The 23,457-nt window shown below is 39.3% G+C and overlaps 1 protein-coding gene across 1 annotated transcript; it reads left to right on the top strand.

The window, feature by feature from the left end:
* Window positions 1-995: 995 nt before the first annotated feature.
* crb1 (crumbs cell polarity complex component 1) lies at window positions 996-23,423 on the top strand. Its single transcript, XM_043223762.1, has 13 exons — window positions 996-1,149; window positions 5,265-5,861; window positions 6,896-7,091; window positions 7,701-7,840; window positions 8,016-8,198; window positions 9,545-10,474; window positions 10,720-11,273; window positions 11,998-12,163; window positions 12,386-13,304; window positions 14,727-14,771; window positions 15,876-15,998; window positions 16,864-16,990; window positions 22,374-23,423. The coding sequence occupies exons 1-13, from the start codon at window positions 1,065-1,067 to the stop codon at window positions 22,590-22,592; spliced, it is 4,284 nt and encodes a 1,427-aa protein (XP_043079697.1). The 5' UTR covers window positions 996-1,064; the 3' UTR covers window positions 22,593-23,423.
* Window positions 23,424-23,457: the final 34 nt, after the last annotated feature.

Genomic DNA, 23,457 nt, shown 5'->3' with positions numbered 1-23,457 from the left:
TTTTAATCGTTCGTCCACAGCACACGTGTTTACGACAAAAACGTATAATTATTTGCAATAGCTACAGTATGAGCGTTAAAATTATGTATGTTTATGTATGTAGATTTACATATTAGCGGTGCTTTTTAGCTGCAAACTCAAGTGATAGAATTAGCGTTACCGTTTGTTACTAAAACTGGTGATATATTCGTATATTTATACATTATGCCAATGTTTATGCTTCTCTAGGCTGTTATATTTCTACTTTTTTAGTAGTCGTGCAGTGTAAAAACGTTAAGGTGATTTATTATTATTACAATTATTTTAGTAAGTGCCTATTATTGTTATTATTTAGGAAATATGATTATGATTTCTTATTCACATTTTTATGCACAAAAGTTATGTGCATCCATGTTTTATTTATTTACTTTTCAGAACAAGATGATTTTGAGGAAATAAAGGAAAGTTATAGGAAATGCTTATTTATTATTTTCGTTCTGCTTTTCATTATAGTCCAATAAAATAAAAATAAAATATTTAATATTTATTTTAGTCCTTATTTAAAAAAATTAATGTGAAGAAAAAAATATCTAATAATAATAATAATGTACAATTGTGTGGAAAATGATTGCAAACCACAGGAAAGAAAAGATTTACCAGTGCACAAGATTCATGGCAAATGAGCCAAGAATCCTGACAGATGGCATGGTCTATTTTGCATTAAATAAGAGCTTTCTGAGTGAAGTGATTAGACTCGAGTGCATGGAAGGCCATGATTGCAAGAGGGTGAAAAGTACAGCGCAGCAGCATTTTGTCTGCCGTCCCTTATTTAATATCCGACGTTGTCATCCGCTGCTAATTATCATTCAGACTGCATGCTTGATGGCCCCTCTCTGTTGAAGTCTTCGCCAATCCCCGGAGGTCTCTTTGTATTGAGGATACAGAGAGTTGCGCCTCATTGGTGCGCATGTGAATGAGAGCATGCTAAGACCCAGAGAGCCACAAACAGACAGACACTCTGGAGGATGCTCGAGTTACACACCGTTATCATGCCAGCTTGCCCGCTATCACAATGACATCCGAGTATGGATATGGATCTTACGGGCTTGGGTTCAGTGTGGCTCAGACTAGTTGCATGTGTCTTGTTTGTTCTTCTACAGTGGACAGAAAGTAAGTAGCCCAACCTGTTGCTTTATGCAGTAATGACGTAACTTGTTGGATAGTGTCCTAGTGTCAAAGAGCAGATATTTAGGCGTATTATATTGTTTTTTTTGGTGGTTTTAGTAGAATTTGTATTGACCTGCAACTTGTACACAGCGTTCACTCAGTTTATAAATGTTAAATTCATTCAGCGATTCATGATGTTTTATTTGTGTGTGTGTGTGTGTTGGGGTGTATATATGCTAAATGTAAATATTCTACTTTTAATGGATGGAAAAAGCCTACATGATGGCTTGATATTTTTCTCTTTTGATTTGAAATGGGTCCGCAGGAGTGTGGTCAGGGGTGTCCTAACCCCGAGCGCATCAGTCGCAGTGGCACTTAACAACATAAAAGGCTTTGCATCAAAGACACTTAAAAACAGAGCTGCTCTTTTCATTTTCTAGACACAAGGCGCATTTAAAAGGATCGGGGGCCTGCTTTCATCACGAGCGAAAATGGCATTTAAATGTGTGCATTTTTACCATTGTATAGAGTTTCGTACAGTAGAAGTGCTGTTCATGCGAACATATGGTTTGGGATGAGTGTGGGCTCATGCTGAGCACTGGTCTAGACTTCCTATAAGCTGTTCTTACCGAAATCTGCCAAAACAGACATTTTGGGTCCCAACCGGAGAACAAGTTCAAATATAGACGTTTGATTCTAAATGAAAAGAAATGCCGTGTTTAGCATGCCATTGACTGCATTGCTTTTGATACTTTTAGATGCAATAAACCGCATACTATGTATGATTTGACAGTACATCGACAAAACATATCAGTAAATATCTATATGCGTTTCTTCTCTGCGGCCCCTGAACGTGAACGAGAGGCAATCCTGATAACAACATTGCCAAATTGCGCTCGTGATTAGCCTTTGTCTCCATTCACAGTCTGCAATAAAAAGACACTGCAGACCGCAGGGTTTGAATGGGGTTTCTAGACACCCCCTAAATGACTGACTTATGTCTATTGCCGGTAACCATAGCAACCCCTGCTAAAGGAAAGCTGGAAGTGTGGAATTGGTTGCTATGGGGACATAATTTGATGCTTTGTTGAGACTCCAAAGTTTGCAAACGTCCTTGCAATGCGAGCGCCGTGAATAGGGCTGTCACTGAGGTTAAGCCATTTTTTTGGATAGATAACAGGGCATTGTTTCCTCTGGCATTTCTGAGAATGACCCGCTGAATACAGGAAGGAGGCTTTTATATATACGTGCTTTATCTAAAGCAGCAGGCCCTGCGGCATGTAGGTGTGTGTCCAGTCAGGTATACGCATTAGCTGACTCTGAAGTGTCACTGAAATTTTTAAAATGATAAGATAATTATCAATAATTTGTGGAGTTCACAGCCGGTTTAGGTTTATGCCGGTTTGCAAACACTGCGTAGTTAAGTTGAGATGTAACGGAAGCAGCGACAGATCTTTTTTTCAATATCGTGACATACGTCAGAATATAACAAATAATCAAAAAAATGTAGTCCAAGGGTTTGGTTTAATCCGCTAGCGACTGACTAAGGTAGATATGAATTTGCGTTTGCAGACGATTGCGAGAAATTAGTAGACTTTAAAGGGATGGTGAAGAAAATTCTGTCATTAATTACTGACCCTCATGTCATTCCAAAATATATGACCTTTGTTCATCTGCCATGTCACCAGAAGACTGTGGTTCATTCAGAAAAAAAGAGACCAAAAAATAGACGAAGTGAAAAATATACAATTGTTTATGGATGCCAGTGTAACATTAATAAATTGCTAATAAACGTGATAATGACCCAACTTATGTTTTGTCGATGTACTGTCAAATCAGACATAGTTGTTATGCTATGCTAAACAATTTCGGTTCACATGCATACCTCAGCATAATTTCTGTAAAAATATAATTACAGTAAAATACCGTAAAAAAGGACACTTTTAAGGCTGCACAAGATTTTAACGTGAATTTATTGACCGCATAGAGTTAAAGTGCTTTGCTCTGCTCTTAAAGCATTGCTATCCTTACTAGATAGGACTAACAAATTAATCTTTTGCAGTCGCATACCTGATTATGGGTGTTCAACGCTTCTGTTCACAATTATAAATGTAGACAATAAAGAAGAAGATCGTAAAATGATTCCAACACTGGCCTCATAGACAATGACATATTTCAATTTTAGCAGGATTTCTTCTATAGCAGGTGTAAAAATCGAATCTCTGTTTGCGGCAGTTCGGTGTGAATAAAATGATTTGGGGAGTTAAACCGATGACTGTCTTCTCAAATCCTCAAGTGACACCATGACAGAATGACCATCACACTTTTTTTTCGGATGGGTCAAGCGCAGAGCAGGCCCAAGGCTACATCGCCTGATGTTTGATTGGCTCTGAAGTCCAGTTGGCTCATCAGATGATTCATCTAATGCGTATTGGTCTTTTGTTCCAGTGCTGGTTGGCCGTATGTTATCTGTTTGAAGGGCATTATACAAGGACAGCGGGACACAAAATATGCGACTATGATCCTGAAATCCTATTGTTGAGCTTCATGGTTTAAAGGGCAACACCTTAATCAAAAACAACCATTTAAAGACAAGAATGGATTCATATAATAGCCTAGCAAATTACAGTTAATTTAAGAGTGCATAAGTTTTCATCTGTGTTTTGATAACTGATCATGCGACTGTTAGCGAGAAATAAACAAGAAAAAAGAAATAAACACTAGAAATAAACTAGAAATGAAAGGGGTACTGTGCAATTTCTGTACAAACGAATAAAGGCTATGCATTTATGTTAAGCATAAAAAGCAATATATTAATACAATATAACAATATATTCATATATTTTATATCTATATATTTTTCGATTATATATATATTTTTAATAATTTATAAATTTCTGTTGTTTTTATTGTTATATGTAGCACCATGGTCCTGGAGAAACGTTATTTCATTTCACTGTATACTGCATCAGCTGCATATAGACGAAATGACAATAAAAGCTTCTTGAATCTTAAACACAATATATTACTGCTGTTATAGCAAAGTTACTGTGTAGCAAATCTGAAATGCTTGCTACTTAAACTGGCCATCTGTAGCCACATACAGTATTTACAATATACAATATGCGAGCATTGGGCAATAAATATTACAGGGCATACCTGACCTGCTTCACTCATTCATTCATTCTTTCAAAATATAATATAAACTTTATTACTGACCAGCACTAACCTGCTAAAGGCAACTATAAAGCTTGAAGATATTTGGATGTTACAAACATTAAACATCATACAGTGCACTTTAGTACCTAAATGGTGCGTATTAGTACCTTTTAAAAGTGTACCACCTCAATGATAATTATGGTCTCAAATTTTAAGGGGAAAAAAAGGAAGTATGCAAATTTCACAGTTGTGCTAGATACAGCTCCAGCCAAGGAACAATGAGATTAATTTTCTACCAATTAGACTGTGTTTTGTTAACCTCTGACCTACCCCTTACAATAATCAATTTTTTTAAAATTATTTCTGTACAGTGTGACAAACATTACAATGTATTGTTGTGCTCGTGACAAGTAGTGCCATACATATCCCTTCTAGGCTTAATCAAATTTAACACCCTTAGCAATAGGCTAATGATTAGCCCAGTGTCATGAAAATACATATAAATAGTATGGCAAATAAAAATGAAAACTCATGGTACAAAAAACGGATTTTGGCGCATGATACGCATCTACCCCACAACCCTAATCTTACCCATCACATAGCATGAACGCACCAAAGTCCATTTTTGAGTATCTACACCAAGAGTTGACATTTTTATTTGGCGTACTATTTATACGCACATCCATGAGATTAATGTCGGCTGCAACCAGGTGAGACACAGGACACTGATTTGAAGTATCCATTCAGAAATGCCTTTCCCATTCTCAGTGGGAAAGTGCCCAAGCAACATTTCTCAAAAAAACTTTGCCCAGCTCAAAAAGTTACCCCATGTATCATCAGCCTTGGACAAGTTTTCCAAAGCCACTAACTGTTCCTGCATTTTGTCCCCAGGTGCATTAGGAAAGCAGGGAAAACCTTCAACACGATGTATAAGTGTTCTTTTTTGTAAATTCTTGTAGGTTTAACACTTCCCGAGACCTCAACGCTCTGCCTGGACAAGCCTTGCCAAAACAGGGCAGAGTGCAGGGATGCCCCAACTGACTTCCTGTGCCAGTGTCAGTCGCCTGCACCAGTCCTGCCCAGCACGCCTTGCGATCCTTCCAGCGCGCTCTGCCAACTGTCCATCTGCCAGGGCAATGCGACGTGTCAACCAACCGGCGTCCACCCGGGGGAACTGGTTTGCCAGTGTGAGGCCGGCTCGTCGGGGCGGGACTGTCATACCAGTGCCCAGCTCTGCGCTCGGGGGCTGTGTGGGGACACTCCCCGATGTCTGGCGGTGCAAGAGAGGAGCCCGGGGTACGTCTGCATCTGTCAAGAGGGTTACACCGGGAGTTCCTGCGAGAAAAAGGTGGACCGCTGCTCCCCCAACCCTTGCCGCAACCGCGCCATCTGCCGCAGCAGAAGGGACGGCCCCACCTGCTTCTGCGTGCCGGGATTCCAGGGTAAACACTGCGAGATCGAGGTGAATGAATGCGTGTCGTGGCCCTGCAGGAACGGAGCCACCTGTCTGGACAAGATCGGGCACTACATCTGTCTCTGCAGGCCTGGATACACTGGTAAGTGAAGGGGGGGGAGTGTGCGGCTCACGTGTTAAACTGATACGGGGGACGTCTCGAGAGGGGCCAAACGCTGTGGATGAATGCCATCTTGTGGATGAATCATGGTACGGCAGCCTGAAATGCAAACCTGGAGAACATCCTAAAGTTCTTTTGTAGAAGACTGGAATTTGTGACCCACTCTGTGATAATGTCTCAAAATGTAATTATGAGATAACAATCATAAAAGTTTGAATTCAACCATTAATTGCACTATAATTTCAAGTTTACATTTGTTTAAAACCTATTTATAGGTTATTGCCACCGTTGAGTATATTGTAGTTAAATAAGGTTACTCCTAATTTTAAAGAGATACAGTGTAATTACACAAATAAGTACTAAGCAATATTAAACGATATATAAATATGAACCATTTCACCAAAAAAAGAAACGGTTATACTCATTTACTCAACCTCATGTTGTTCCAAACATGTATGAATTCCTGCTAAACAAAGAAAAAGATATTTTGAAGAATGTGGGTAATCAAACAGTTGACGGTAGTCTTTGACTTCTAAAGTATGGAAAAAATTGGGTTCTTTTGTTTAGGTTTAGTTGCTTCTTATATATGTATTACTATAGTATGTAGAGTGTGACTGTCATGTCAAAATTAAGTGTTACTTAAAATTATTGTTAAAATATAATATTAGAGCTTTAGTTCAGAGAACAGATTCCTCAAAAAAAAAAAAAAAAACCTGACTGCACGAGAACTTTTGACAACTTCCTTGTGTGACGACAAGCCCCAGACTCTTAACACTTTACATGACGTGAAAATTCACAATTCAGATCTGCTTGAAAAAAAAATTTTGATCAAGTGAAGGAAAAAACTGTGGGCAGCATATCAATAACCCTAAAGACTGACTGGAAGCTTCCAGTTACAGTCTGTTTGATCCGGGATGAGGCCTGTCCAGATGGCATGTGTAATAAGCCATGCCGAGATCTCGACAAAAAGCGGATTGGCATCTTTGCACTCAACACCACTGTCTCTGATGTTCCAGGTAGCAGCTGTGAGGTTCAGATTGATGAGTGTCAATCACAGCCCTGTCTCCACGGCGGCAGTTGCCATGACCACATCAATGGCTTCTCGTGTACCTGCCTGGCGGGCTTCCAGGGGGAGCGCTGTGAAACGAACATCAATGAATGCAGTGACCAGCCGTGCCGAAATGGGGCTCTGTGTGTGGATGAAATAAACAGGTGTAATACATTTCCATATTAAGAAATGCTTTTCTAGTAATCTGTTTTTAAATCGATTATAACATTTTCGAAACAGGTTCAACTTTCTTTCATTTTACTTAAAGGAACATGACACTTTTCTTATGAAAATCAGTCTCCCCTAGCGGTAAACGGTTGGGTTTTACCGTTTTTGAATCCATTCAGCTGATCTCTGGCTCTGGCGGTAGCACTTTTAGCTGCAGCTTAGCATAGATCATTGAATCCGATTAGACCATTAGCATCACGCTCAAAAATGACCAAAGAGTTTTAATATTTTTCAGTTCTATAGTGTATTAAGACAATGAAGATGAAAAGTGGCACGTTCCTTTAAGGTATAATAGTAAATAATTATATTTGAATAGTTTTACATATTAGTAATTAGTATAGATCAGTTATCCAACATTTGGGGGGTTAAAATATTGTATTTATAAATGAAAGCATAGACAATATATAATCGCTTTAATTATAATATATGATATATAATTGCTGTGTCTATAATATAACATGCTTAATCATTCTGTTAACGTACTCAAAACGAGTACACCCAAAATGCAATAACATATGCATATTTATTTTGAAATAATCTTGTAGCTACCGCTGTGACTGCTCACAAACTAACTTTACTGGTGTTCACTGTGAGATCCCACCTCCTCCCTGCTGGTCTCAGCCCTGCCTCAACGGCGCCCTCTGTAAGGATGAAAATGAGAACTACACCTGCAGTTGCTGGCCAGGTGACTTACATAGAGCTCATCTGTGTATACAATAGAATGTAATGATATTAATAGATATTTATGTATGTATATTGTACGTTATAATTTTGGAAATCATGGTAAAGGCTTTAAAGAATTCAGGCAAACTATGACACTAAACTAGACAAAAAGGTTGTCTCTCTTATCTGTGTACCAGGGTTCGAGGGTCGTAACTGTGAGACAGACATCAATGAGTGCGATAGCAGTCCCTGTGTGAATGAAGGCACTTGCATTGAGCTCTCTTGGAAGACATTTTATGGGACTGAGCCCTCGTTTCCTACTCGATACGACACCAGGCATGCTTCTGGCTTCATCTGCAAGTGTCCACTTGGATATTCAGGTATCTGATTAATATTTTTGTAATACTAAATAAGAACGATCAACGATTTAGTTTGTGTTGGCGCCACTCGTGTATCTCAAGACATTTTCTTATACAACCGTTTTTGAAAGAAAGATGTTTAAAAATCCAGGACTGTCTAAAGAAGATCAACAGATCACTGCAAAGGCAGTAAAGTCCTCAAAAAAATCATTAACCCATGGACAACTGAGTCAAAATCTGTTTTTAATGCCTGCTTAAATATTTGGCAAAATGTTGCCTATAATGAGCATATAATAAACACCATCAGGTTGTTGCAGCTGTAAATCAGATCTGTCTTCGGATTCTGTTCGCTTTGCTTAATCAAAACCAAATCATCCATTATGCAGCACATACTTATTATCACAAATTCACCCATAAACTAAACAACGAAACATATAACTGTAAAAATTACTTTTAATTTTTACATTATACAAAAGTGTCCGCCTCTCTGAATGTCAGGTTACCAGCTCAGGACATGACTCAGAGGCGGAGGCTATAATTGGGCTTCGCCATTATAAGATGCTCAGGTTGAATTAAGCTAATCCCCCGCGAGCTGGCTTTGATGGGGGCCTAGTGTTGCAGTGCACAGTTTTTCTTGAAGGAAGGAATGTGCGGTGGCAGCTGTCTGTTAGGATGGCTTTTAATATAGATGGACCCATCAAAAAGCAATGTGAATTGTAGACACCTAATGCCATGGAAGTTGTAGTTTGGATTTGGAGTGTTCTGTTGCTCATTTCAGGTAAATTTTCAGTTTTTTTAAATTACTTCATTTTGGTTGTATGATCATCCTCAGTGTGAATTCAGGGTGAACTAAGCTGTTTTGAGGGGAAAATAAGGCAATTTATTAGGCTAGTGAAAAGTCTTTCTGGTTAAACATATAATAAGGTTGCAATGACTTTAGGTTGTTATCGTAAACACTGTTTTTTTGTTCCCGGTTTCCATGTTATGCATTATACACAGCTCCTTAATGTTTTAGCCAGGCATTTTAAACTCATTCAATAACTAAATTCTCATTCAATTAAAATTTCAGGCTCTTTTTGTGATAATAAGAAAACTCAGTTGGCAGTGTTATGCAACCAGCTTTGCATATTTGTTGTCCTGAGGGATTATTGACTAAAACGTGCCCATGTTATCCCTGGCATGAGCTACTCTTTAGTTACAGACAGAAAATTGGCACAAATGCAGCAAACAGCTTTAAGGATAAACTCTTCTAAAAACAATAAGAACTTGTGTTAGAATTGCAGCGAGAAAAGTTCATTCTTGGGTAAGAGTCTTTGTTGAACGTTTATTTGTAAGCAGCTAAATTCCACTGTGCTCTCCCCTTTCAGGTGCCTTGTGCGAGCAAAATACCACTGCTTGTACCACCAACCCGTGTCATAATGGAGCCATATGTGAGGACTTCCTTGGCAGCTACAAGTGCATTTGCCTGTCTGAAAGCCAAGATGGAATCCTCTATGGTGGCCACAACTGTAGTGAGACTCTGGTGGGTTGCGAGGGTCACGAGTGCCAGAACGGGGCAGCCTGCATGCCCTTCCTGAGCGAAGGTGTACATGGCTACAGTTGCATCTGTCAGCCGGGCTACACCGGCTCTTACTGCCAGACGCCTACTGTATTCTCCTTCGAGACAATTGGAGGATTCCTGCACCTGCAGACCCCGCTGCTGGGTGCGGAAACATACTTTAATATCACGCTAAGCTTTCGCACAGTGCTGAAGAACACAGTGCTCTTTCAGAGGGGCAGCGAAGGGGTCACACTCAGCCTGGAGCTGCAGGAGACACACCTGCTTCTTGATCTTAAGAGTGACCCTCAGCCAAACGCAACCAGCTGGACTCTGACACTGCCTGGGGATGTATCTGATGGCGAATGGCACACGGTAGAGGCTGTGCTTGGAGAGGGTACCCTGCTGCTACAAATACTGGAGCCATGCCAGGATGGAGATAACTGTAGTGCAACAGCCCAAGTAGAGACCAGTGCCCTTGAGCTGGAGTCAGCCCTGCAAAGCACCTTTGTTGGAAGATCAGATGAGGGAGGGGGCTCTGGCTCATTCATCGGCTGCATGAGGGACTTGTTTGTGGACTCACAGCTGATGGTACCAGAGGACTGGTTGAGCAGCTCAGTGGTTAATGTCGAACAAGGCTGCAGCCATCATGACCGATGCCTTTCTGGTCCATGCGATAACCTTGGAAAGTGTGTAAACCTTTGGCAAGGTTACCAGTGTTTGTGTCTGCGACCATATGTGGGTCAAAACTGTGCTGAGGGTAAGAGTACCAGAAACTGAACTCCCATATAACTGGAAATATCCACTATAGTGTTGTGAATAGCCTGTCTATTTTAGCATGATATAGATACACCGTAGATGCTTCTACTGTAGGCATGTTGCAATAGATAAAGATCACAGGATAAGCTTTAGGAGATTATTTATTTTTCCTCTAAGCTTCAGTAGTAAAATTAGAATAGTACTAGAAATTCTTTGAAAGTTGTATGTCTTCTCTTTCTCATACAGAGTACGTTACTGCTAGATTTGGCCAGGAAGACTCAGCAAGCTATGCCATCTTCACTATCACCGACCAACTGGAATCAGATATACTCTTTCTGTCCATGTTCTTGCGTACATGGAAGGAGTCTGGTCTCTTGGTGTTGCTTGCCAACAGCACCACTGAGTACTTGAGGATGTGGCTGGAAAAGGGAAAACTCATGGTGCAAGTCAACAACTTGAAGACTTTAATGGGTAAAACTGTGGTTAACGATGGTGAGATCCATTTTGTCAGCATCACCATTAAGGAGGATATGATGACTCTGCAGGAGTCAGATCATGAATTTGAAGCAATGGATGTTCAATCCGTCGCTCTTCAGTTTAACGATGTGGTCTATGTTGGAGGACTGCTTGATGGGCATGAGACATCTGTCTTTGGTGGTTATTTTAAAGGGTGCTTACAAGACTTGCAGCTCAATGAGAGGAAGCTAGAATTTTTTCCACTTGATGCTTCTGTGATGTCATACAGACCTGACCGCATGGTTGGCATTACCCCAGGCTGCACCAGTGATGACTCTTGCTCTGTAAGTTACAGTGTTTCATGAGCCCTCAAAGTGAATAAGCTCTCAAATGCAAGAGGACAATGATGAGGTTACAGCAAATCTGGCAGATATATGAACGAAACCTACTTATCTTAATTGGCTTTTATCCTCCTTGTCCTAGATGGAAGGTTACATCCAAAAGTTAATCAGGAAACTAATCCCAAACACTAGGCAGATTCAAAAGATTTTTTGATCTAATTTGATTCACTAAACTAATAATTGAATCAATTAATGTGAATCCCTGTGTATTTGACACTGTGTAACTGATCATATATAAATTGCTGTGTTGGCTGTAGAAATATTATGATTCTCTAGTATTTTTAAAATTATGAAAGACTGCTCTATCTGCAATCAGTGGTTCAACCGTAATGTTATGAAGCTATGAGAATACTTTTTGTATGGAACTAAAACCAAATAATGTCTTTATTCAATGATTCAGCAGTGTAACATCACCATAGAGCCATTTTGGAAAGCATCCTGTGCTCGCACTTAGTGTATCCAATTCTGTGTTAGATGCAATGGAAAAATACGTCTTGTACATGTATTTATGCTTATATTTTACCTACAGCGTATCTTTGCAGGGGTGAAATAACCCTTTAATGTAGATGATTTTTTTAATAAAAAAAATTCTTAATATATAAAAAAAATATATATTGATAATTTAATTGACAGTTTTGTGTGTGTCATTTTTGATTTTCCATTCCAGAAAAATCCTTGCCAGAATGGTGGTATGTGCTTCTCTCTATGGGATGACTTCACATGTAACTGCCCTCCTAGCACAGAAGGGCAGCACTGTGAGAAGGTGAGATGGTGCGAACTCACCCCCTGCCCACCACAAGCAACATGCCGGACCCTCGACCAGGGCTATGAATGTGAGTATTTTAAGTATGAAACACAGTAGTCAAAATGAATGGTTACAATACTAATATAAAATGCCGTACTTTGGATTAATAACCTCCCAGATTAAAGTTGTAGACAAGGCTCAAGAAAGAGACTTGTTAAGATAATCTAGCAGACTTTAACTAAATTTTCTAGCAAACAAGTCTTAATCCCTTTAGTTTCACATAAACTTTGTGTGCCTTTATTTCATGTAGGCATTTCAAATGTGACTTTTCAAGAAAACACCACTCTTGTATACCATGGAAATGGCCTGATCTCCCACCACCTGACCAGCATTGTGTTCAGTATCCGAACACGTAAACGTAATGCAGCAGTGTTACATGCAGAGAGTGGGTCTGATTTTGTCACGGTATCCATTCAAGATGGCTTTCTGGTGCTAGAGCTTCTTAGTGGACCTTCTTCTTCATCATCTTTGTCACCAGTAATCCTGCACAGCCCAAGACCAGTGGCCGATGGAGAGTGGCATGCAGTGCAGCTGTTAATGGCCAGGCCTTGGGCTAACAACTCCCAGTGGGTCATGGTCCCTCCTGATGAAAAGGAAGAGCCTGCTATATCTGATTCCATGACTGGAAATCTAGACTTCCTCCGAGAGGGTGTCGATATCCTTATAGGAGGACTTGGCCCAAAGTCTGACTGGAATCTGATTGGTTGTCTAAGCAATGTTGAGATTGGTGGTATTGTGCTTCCGTATTATGGTCCTGCTGAGGTGAGATTTCCACGTACACAGGAAGAGAAGTTCAATAAAATATCGGAGGAACCTGTCCAAACAGGCTGTGTTGGTGAGGTGGTGTGTGAACCCAACCCCTGCCTGCATGGGGGCATCTGTGATGATCACTTCAACCTTTTCCAATGCTTCTGTTTACCTGGCTGGGGCGGAGATCTCTGCGAACTGAATACAAACACCTGCGCCTCTAGCCCATGTCAACATGGATACTGTAGTGTGAAGGACCTTTCATACACCTGCACGTGTGAGAGTGGCTACACTGGCATCAACTGCGAGGTGAAGGTGGACGTATGTGCAGGTCACAAGTGTGCTAACGGTGGGACCTGCTTGCGTGGCTTCAACAGCTATTCCTGCCTCTGTCCCGACAGGTTTACTGGGCCGTATTGCAAGTGAGTCTTTACTAATTTGTGTCATGCAATTGACTTTTTCATGAACACTATTGGTCATGTTTGGTTTAGGGATTTGACCTTGCTCAAGATTCCTTAAATCTGGCCTTAAAGGCCAGTGGCCTGCAGTTTAGCTCAAACCCTAATCAAACTATCACTAATTCATAAGGCCTTCATTAGCTTGCTCAAATGTCTTTAACTAAGCTTTGAGCTAAACTCTATCTAGCTCCAATCCTAATCAAACATACCTAAACAAGCTAATCAGTGTCTTCAATATCACTAAGAGCTAAAGGCTAAACTCTGCAGGACATGGAAATGCAGAACTACCCTGCTCTACAGGGTAGTGGACCTCCAGCCAGATTTGTGGAATCCTATGCTAAAGCACTAAACATTAGCTTGTAACTGGTTCCATCTTTACGCTGTTGTTATAGAAACATACCTGTTAGTGATCCCTCAAAGTGTGCGCTTGGATTTGGCGGGTGAGCGATTAAACAGGTAAAAAAAATTACCCTACAACAGGAACCCGAGGCATATCTAGGGACCAAAATATCTTTGAGAAATGAGGATGAGCTCTTCTGCTTAGTAAGCTACCACCGAAACCACCCTAGCATTGTGGTGATGAATATTGTGAAGAGAGCACTGCTTTCTTCCAAATAAGTATCTAGTTGACTGAGTTGGTTTATGAGTTACCGTCTAACTTTAGCAGATTTTGTGGAGGCTGTGTGCATCCAAAGACCTGATTTAAGGCTTCTACACCAAGGCAATTCACAGATGCGTCTGCAAGGAATAGTGTTTGTCCCTTCTGCAAAACATTGAACCTAGTCAAAAAGAGATTTGCCTTAGATTTGAAACCAACATGGTGTTAAAAAGCCATAGCTCAAGAAGCTACTCCACTTTTCAAAGAGAAGAGAACTCAAAACAGAAATTTAGACTTTGTACACGGAAACAGGCCACAAACCTCAGACAATGATTCCCATCAAAATAAGAAAGCAACTTGAATGAATCAAGACCCCTAAGAGACTGATTTGTTATAAAGGTAATGCAAATCATATAATTGCTTTTATGGTGTTGTTTATGCTTGCGTGACTGCAGAGATGTGTCTGTTGCCATACGTGTCATTTGAAAGCAGTAATGGTAATAATAGTCTCAGTCGAGAGTGCCCATCCTCCAGTGGTTGCGTTAGGCCTTCAGGGTGGCATCTAAGGCAAGTCTGCAGCCATTTATCTCATAAACATGTTTTGTTGCCAGACTGCTTCATAGCACTCCTTTGAAACTGCCTTGCAGGCAGCCGGGAGACATAATAGATCTATCTTTTCCCCACTGCAGAGTTAGAGAGATCTTTGGTGTAAAGTTTTGCAGTTTAAAAAAAAAGAATGACGCTTGCTGTTTGTTTGTCTCTTTCCTGTTCCCTCTGTCTCACAACAGCACTCAGATTGAAGAGGCTCCGTGGTACGTAGTTGTCAGGAGCGTGTAAGTGCCGTTTTACTATTGACTTGTTTTTAGATTTATCCTCTTTTTTTATTTATCCTTCTTTTATTTGTTCTCCCCTTCCTTCCTTGTACTTGCTTTTTTACTTACAACACCCCCGCTCTTGCCATTTTAACTTTCCTCATTTCCTTCCTTGACGTTGTTTCTTCCTTTATTCTTCCTTCTTTCATTTCCTTTTGATCTTTCTGCCCCTTCTTTTTTTGCCTTGCTTTTCATCCCTCCTTACTGCTTTCTGTTCTGTCTATATTTTTTATCCTCACATTAACTATCTAATTTTTCTTCTTTCTTTCTGTATCCCTTCCTTCTTGCATTTCTGTTCTGTCGATCTATTCTTTTTTACTTTCCTACTCACTTCATTTCTCCTTCCCTTTCCTTTCTCTCAGTATTCTCCCTTGGTATCCGTTACTTTCTCTCCATATCTTTCTTTCTTTCCCTTTCTTTTTTCCTACTCAGTTTCTTTCGTTCTTTCTCCCCTTTACGTTCTCTCCATATCTTTCTTTTGTTCCTTTCTTTGTTTTTCTTTTTTTATTTCTTTCTCCCTTGCTGTTCTTCATTTTCTCTCCATTTTTCTTTTATTCCTTGATGTTCTTTACTTTCTCTCCATTTCTTTCTTTCTGTCCTCTCCCTTACTATCATTTATGTTCTCTCCATATCTTTTTTGTTTCCCTTTTCTTCCTTCCTACTTCTTTTCTTCTTATCTTCATGTTTATTTAATTTCCCCTTGCTATCTTTTATTCGCTCTCCATAACTTTCTTTCCCTTTTCTTTATTTCACAGAGTTCAATCTCTTTATTTGTCATGTCATATCTTTTTCCATACATAATAACAATAGCAGATTCTTCATATATGCTGTATGTTAATCCCATATGAGGCGAAGGTTTATTGTATTCTCTTTGTCTTGTGGTCAGAGGTCCATTCACATGCTAATGTGATTATTCTAATAGTGGGCTAATCCTCTTTTGTGCGGGACAAAGCGGCGGGGGGTAGTAGGTAGTAGCCCCTTACATGGCTCTCAAGAGGAGAGGATGGATTCTTCATCATCTGTTATGTTTCTTTCTTTCTTTGCCCTCATCCTCCCCATCCCCAGACCGCCCAAGCTCCCGGTGTCCATCTGTGGTGATGAACAGCAGAACTACACATGTTTCAATGGGGGGAACTGTTCTGACACCAACATGATGTGTGACTGCTTCCCTGGGTTTTCGGGTCACTGGTGATTATTCCTTCATTATTATTATTCTTTCTTTGTTCACAAGTTCTCATATGTTAATGGATTTTCAGGGTAGTAGTTCTGCCATACTATTAACCAGAATGGACAGAATGTTCATATTTAAGGTCATTGCACGCTGAGTAAAAATCTTTTGTCCGAAGTTTTCACGTTTACTGCCCCCGAAACTTACATCCATCATAAAAAAAAATTATAAATTCGACCAGGGGCCTCATTTATAAAATGTGCGGAAACCATCCTAAATTTGATCTCACGATCGTTATGCGTAAGTACGATTTATAGAATAAAAGTATAAACAGAAATCGCGCATACGCAAAAAATCTATGAATCAAGATTGGTTGTAGATGACTTAATAATAATAATATTATAGAATAATTAAGAATATATATATATATATATATATATATATATATATATATATATATATATATATATATATATATATATATATATATTAAGAATATTAAGAATAATTAATATTATTAATGCATAAAATATCCCCAGTCATCATAATTTATAGCAGTGAGCTGCAAGAACAGCTTAAAATCCTGAAATACTCAGACAATAAAAAGTGTGCTGCTAATCATTTTTCCACGACAAAGGCGGTTTTTAAAAAATAAACGTGCATTTGCATGTACACATTTTATAAATGAGGCCCCAGGTTTGATTTTCTGCATTTTCGCATCCGTAGCAAGCATTTTGATAGGAAAGGATGACAAATAGTAAAAAAACATAAAAGCACATGTGAAAATTTCAAACTCAGTGTGCGAGGACCTTTAGCACCAAGTACAACAGCCGTAATATTTCAGTTAGTAATAATACGTTTTTCCACTGTATATTTGTCACTTAGGTGTGAAGTAGATATTGATGAATGTAGATCCAACCCTTGCTTGAATGGTGGCTACTGCCAAAACATGGCCAACAAGTTCCAGTGTGTCTGTGAAATGACCTTCGCCGGCGAGACCTGCGAAGTCGACGTAAGCGACATTTACTTTTACATGGCCGCTTTGTTTTGGCAAAACCTCTTCCAATTTCTCTCCTACCTCATTCTTCGTTTAGACGATGAACCTGAGGTAGACTGGGGTGACAATGAATGAACAGGTCTTTGGTGGAGGCTAGGAAACGGGCAATTGCTTTCTACACTGGTTTAATAAGCTGGGAAGCAATACAGACTCAAAAACTGTATATATACATACAAGCCTGTAGATATTTGAAATAAATATTTAAATGCATTTGTAAATATGAATTTGTTCACAGACAGTATTATTTGTTGGTTCGGGAAAAACATGTAAGGGCTCCAGTATTAAGTGCCTTAAGATGATACAGTTTTCGTAAATGAGACAGTGTTCTTTTTTACTGTACTTTACGCAGTTCAAATCAGAATCATAAGCTGATTTCAGGGAAAATTGTTTTGGGACTGCGTGTACTTTTTAAATTAAGCATTGCATAAAGTTTGTACATTTGTAATTTAAGAAATGACAATTATTAAATATGATTTATAACATGATTTAGATTTCTAATAATGATTATGAAATCAGGATTGGGATTAAATTTAAAGAATTTTACTGAAATTATGGAATTGCATTTGAATACAACCAAATGTTTGTAGTAGTTCAGCGTTTTTGCAGTATACCCAATAATTACATTCTTTTTAAATTCCATTCCATAATTCCAATTCAGTAATTAATTAAAAGCATCCAGATATATATATATACACACACACACATACATAGACACACAAATGTAGACTGATTTTAAAAAGCATTATTCATTCACAGCACAGAACAGATTTAGCTCATTTCTGTTCGGGGGAAGAATAACATCTGTTTCTTTTCATCTGTCATTTCTGTGTCATTTTATTTCACGATTGTCCTTTCCATTTTCAGAACCGATTTATATTCATCAATACCACAGTATTGATCAACTCATTCTGTATCTGAAAAAAAATGAACCACTCATCTGTAATTCTTTCAATTAGTTCCAAGCCATCGGTGTGTCAGTAGTTTGTCTGTTAATCTCTGTTAGCGCTCGTGACCAGATTGTGTATCGCGTCTCTCACATTCTGTCTTTAGATAACTGTCTTCAAATAAAACATTTCTCTCCATCCCATCCATCATCAATCTGTTGTTTGTCCCGTGTCGGTTTTGTTTAGCTGTCTCTCTTCTGTCATTACACATCCAGGGACTGTGCCAGTGGCACATCATGAAGGTTTTGAAGAATGTTGCCACAGATTTTGACAGACAGAGCCACTGAACTAGGGGCGGCAGACACATCAAAGACACAACAGCACTGTAAAGCCTATGGCAGGTGTGTCGAGTCAGCAATTTGTGTGTAATCCTGACACCATAGGATGTTGAGACCACGCGAAAGTGTGTACTGTGCAAGTTTGAAACAAGTTGGAGATTTTTTTTTTTACAGTTGCAACTTACAGTATTTCAGTTGCTGTGACAGCTGTACTCAGAGTTAAGGGTACATCGGATGCACTGGTGATTGCAGGGGATCGCTACTATTAAAAAAGTTCACTTCTTTAACCGCTTGGCTTCTTTCGAAATTATCTTTTTGTTTTACTTTAGAATAATACTCTTACTTGATGGCTACATCTTGATGGTTTAGCCAATGCTTGGGCAATTCAAAAAAAAAAAGGATTGACGTGCATTTCAAATCAGATCTAAAAAGTACTCAAAAACCAAAAATAAGCACAATGTGCTTTTTGTGGTCCTACTGTATTGCAAAACGCTTTTGCTGCTATTGAGGTGGGATACGGGTAAGTTTAGGGACAGGTTTGGTGATATGGGTAGGTTTAAGGGTGGGTTAAGATATAAGGGATGGGTCAAACGTAATAACATATAGGTATTTTTATAAATGTATGTAAAAATTGCATCAAATTATTATTTTGAATTTAAGCACGCAGTAGTTAAGGCCACCTAATATAAAGTGGGACTATAAATATGTCAAGAAAAAACTAAATAAATGCACCAAACGATAGGCCAGTATGATATCAGAAAACCTAACGCTATTCTGACTGAATGCGCAGAAAAGGCCGGATAAGTTTAATCTCAAGATGCGCTTATGTTCATCTTGTGCAAGTTAAAGATAGCCGCATCCCAGTCTTTAAATCCTGCCTAACAGGATAGATGAAGATGAGAGGATCTTATCTCAAGCTAAGACACATTACAGTGTCGCTCTTTGAGCTTTGCTGTTTTCTCAAGGACCTCTGTTCCGCCCTCACTTTAATTTCCCCCTCCCCGAAGTTAAACAGATAGATGAACCCTTTCTGACATGTAGACTTGTGGGAGAACGTTGACTGTGTGTACGTGTATCGAAACAGTATAGCGTAGCTATAGATATCTCTAGAAATACATAACGTCTCAATTTAATGTTATTTGTCATATATAGTTCTTTCATAGCTTTATAAGCAATGAATCCGTCAGGGCTGTAGCGTGAAGATCCGCTTAAATGAGGCAGCTGACTGAATTTAACAGAAAGGCGAGATCTTCCATAGATGGAGCTAGTTTGTCGTCATCCTTCGTAGACGAGATGTCGGCCATGTTTCTCTTCGTGCGTGTTGTTGCATGTTTTTGTTTCAGAGGCGAGGCTGGTGAAGCCCTGCAGTCATCGTAACGGTCAAAATTCTCATTATGCTGTGGCGCCCGTTCATGAAAACGCTTGTCTTGAAAGCACCAACTTCTACTGGTTTGTGAACACCATTCAGACAGACATCTACTACTATTACCCATCCCAAGGCTATCTTCCGAGCAACGGGAGCGTGCGGTGGACTGTTGTGATGTTTCAATACTTTGCGCGCCTCAATGACATCTCTTCCAAGAAGAAGAAGAATCTCTGCCTCAGGGTCAAGTGAAGGTATCTTACGAGCTATTGATTTGAGATGAGTCTGGTTCAAAGCAGCATCAGGAGTAGGAAGCTCAGCTCGGTTGTCAGGTAATTCGTTACACTCGGTGAGTGAGGGAAGAGTGAAGCTAGCGCTTCTATCGATGGAGTCTACAATGAAACCTTTTGCTCTGCGACCTAGGATTTCCGACGTACCGGCAACGTGTTTTCATCATGTAAGGAGATGCATTTTCAATCGCTCTGAACCTTCGTACCACCAATGCTTCTCACATTAGCGCTATAGCAAATTTTTAAAGATTATTAGAGTGCATTTTAGAAAAAAATGCTATTTCAGACTTAAATTTAACGTCAATGTTTCCTTGTCATTAAAGAAATTTACTAGCAATTTCCAAGTTAAAATTGTTTTAAAGTAACACCCTTTTTCTCAGCGTACATACATATACAGATAGAGCTATCCAATGCATCAGATGTTAGAAAAGGTAAAAAAAAAAAAAGATATTAGCTGCAAACTGGTTCACATGATAACTTTATCTAGGTTATTATAAATCATTTAAAATGTTTCATACAGTTCTATTACTAATGCAATACGTTTAAAAAAAACTTAAAAATAGATCATTTCTGCAGAGGCAAGGCGACAGAGAAGCAAGCGCAGCTCTTGAGGGCTAGTGTTTTTTTGACTGCTGAAGCATAAATGTGTCTCAGTGTGAGGAATCTGTGGGTCTGTGGTTCTGCTCCACGTCTGCAGAGAAAGTTTGTGTCTTCAGAGTGACAGAATAGTGCTTGGCCAGCAGAAAGGCGCAGCGGCGTTCTGTGTGAAATGCAACTCAGCAGTGCATCGCTGCAGGTCTGAGAAACGAGGGGGAAATATATCGGGAGAAGCTTATCGCAGTGACAGGGTCGTTTGTCTGCTGGAAAGTCTGGCTGTCTCTCTCTTTCCCGCTTTCTCTCACACACATAAAACATCGCCTTCAGAGCAGGTGATGAGCTCAGCTCAGAGTTTCTGTGGCCATGAGCTTCTTGCCTGTCTCTCCTGCTTCAACAGATGGAGCCGAGTGTTGGGAAGGGCTGGGTTGGATGATCTAATTTTGGTCCTGAAGATCAGTCCATCTACTCTACAGTAGAAAGTGTGTGAGAGGCAGCATTTGGTGGTATACACCGATTCTTGAATCTTGGCACTGTGCTATCATTTTTATAGCTCAAGTATGATGTACTAAAATAAAACCATTTATATATTTATTTCAAAAAATAAACAAAAACAAAACAGTATTATTGATGTAACTCTGTTGATTCCTTCCGAAGGTTATAATGTTCAGCCGGTAGATGGCAACAAGTGACTGTATTCAACTGATCTGTTTAAAAAAACGGCGACTGATTCGGGAACAAAACTAAAGCAAGTCGTTGAATCATTCATTCATCCGATTTGTGACTGTCTAATTTTGTGAGTTAATGAATCACTCAGTCAACCGATTTAATAAAAAAAAAACTGATTCAATCAGGGACTAAATTAGTTATTTAACGGATTCTTTCAAAACAATAACATTTTTAAGAAAGTATGAGTTAGCCACTGAATTATTAAACAGATTTTTGTTGAAAAACTGAGTGACTAATTCAGAAATCAAATAATGTGAGCGAGTCATTGAATCACTTATTTGACTACTTTGTTCAATATTCAGACACAATCAAGAACAAAACAGAAGACTAATGATTTAATAAATCACTCAGTCAATAGATTTGTCCAAAAACACAGATTTTAGGTGCAAAACAATACGAGTGATTTATTACATTATTAAATAACTGAAAAAAACACTGATTCTCTCTCTGTCCCAGTGTGCTTAATATCCACCCTACCTACCCTAAATAGTATTTAAATTACTACTATCACATAGAATTTAGGATGGACAGTATGCAGATTGGGACGCATGCACTGATTCAGCAACAAAACAAAAAGCAAGTCACTGAATCATTCAAACGATTTGTGAAGTGTGTCCAAATTTTCAGTGAATCGTTCGTTTCACGGATTTATTTAAAAGCATGGAATTAAACAATATGAGTGAATCAGTCAACAGAAGGGTTCAAAAAATTGAGTCATCCGATCAACTGATTTGTTCAAAAACACTGACTCAGAGCACGAAGCCTGTAAGTCTGTGTGTTTAAAATGTGCTCAATTTTAACTTGCCAATGATCTCTTGTATAGGCTTAAAAAGTAGAACGTTTTTGGTAAAACGCTTAAACTAGGAGTCAAGCTTGACTATGGTGAAATGGCAAGAGAGACACGTCTGTGCCAATAAATCTAGAGTAGCTCACCTTCTGAAATACTTTCCAGCATGCCCTGACATAGACTGAGCCAAGAAAATCTCAATGCGTGTAATATGGAACCTATTATACAACTTTATTACATTACCACGGAGCATCGAATTTAAGTGTGTAAATTGCAATGCCATACATGTCTGCTCTTTAAGACTTTCACTGACTTCTCATCGCTGACTCCACCCTCGTCTTCTTCTCCTCCAGCTGAGCGCGAAGAATATGTCGTCTGACCTGTTGCTGTCCGTCAGCCTGGTGTCTGTGGCTCTGCTGTTGGTTCTTTTCGGCGTGGCCACAGCTTTGGTCATCACGATGAACCGACGGGCCACGCGAGGCACCTACAGCCCCAGTCGACAGGAGAAGGAAGGTTCGAGAGTGGAGATGTGGAACATTGTGCAGCCTCCACCGATGGAGAGACTCATCTGAGCCGGTCAACCGGACGACCAGACAGTCAGCGTTGGGTTCCACACAAGACGATCATATGGCAGCTACAGTATTAAAAGAGCACTGTAGTTGGACAATCTCCTTCACGATCGATGTTAAAGTTAGAATATAATGTGACGAACGCCTATTATTGATATATACCTCCGAAGAGCTTTAGAATTCATTGCGGCGTTTTTAATAAAAGGCGCGTCAAGACAATGCTGCTTAACAATCACAGCCAATCAGAAGATATTTAAAGGGTTAGTCGTTCCAAACCCGCAAAAAGCTTCGTTCATCTTCGGAACACAATTTATTAGATTATTTTGAAGTAATCTTGTTGCTTAATAAAATACAGATTGAACCACTGATGGCAGATGGCCAATTTTGATGATGTCTTTCATACTTTTTTTGGACCTCGAAAGAGTTATGTACATGGCAATCAAAAACCTCCCGCTTAAATTGTGTTCCGTAGACGGGCAAAGCTTTTACGGGTTTGACCGTTTTTTCATTTTGGGTTGGAGTAACCTTTCAATATAGTTCACGCCAATGCGATTTCTTTGGTTTATCACGGCTACTTGCAAGTGGTCAGGACTCGTCAAGGTCTTATATTTATGCGTTCATGCTGCCAGTGAACTATAAAATATCATGCAGACAAAAAAAACGACTCATGCACATTTTCACAATATGCTATTATTGTTTTCGATTCACGTATATCTAGTTTTACTGTGAACATGCGTAAAACCTTCTCCCAAGTGTGTAAAAGTCTCAGGATTGTTTTTCTTCAAATGTTGTCACTTTAGTTCTGTAATAAAAGACTTGAATTTGTCGAGTAAATTTGATTTTGATCAACATCAATAGTTAATGAAAA

The sequence above is a fragment of the Puntigrus tetrazona genome, chromosome 22 (assembly GCF_018831695.1).
Source record: "Puntigrus tetrazona isolate hp1 chromosome 22, ASM1883169v1, whole genome shotgun sequence".
NCBI lineage: Eukaryota > Metazoa > Chordata > Actinopteri > Cypriniformes > Cyprinidae > Puntigrus > Puntigrus tetrazona.
The sequence above is the reverse complement of the archived record's forward strand: the minus strand, read 5'-3'. Positions and strand labels throughout refer to the sequence as shown.

What these genes read in the sequence shown, in the direction of transcription:
- crb1 (XM_043223762.1), top strand. Translation starts at nt 1,065, where the DNA reads ATGGATATGGATCTTACGGGCTTGGGTTCAGTGTGGCTCAGACTAGTT. An exon ending in TGTGTGGATGAAATAAACAG is followed by an intron (nt 7,092 to 7,700) that starts GTGTAATACATT and finishes ATAATCTTGTAG; the next exon opens with CTACCGCTGTGACTGCTCAC. An exon ending in TACGTAGTTGTCAGGAGCGT is followed by an intron (nt 14,772 to 15,875) that starts GTAAGTGCCGTT and finishes CCCCATCCCCAG; the next exon opens with ACCGCCCAAGCTCCCGGTGT.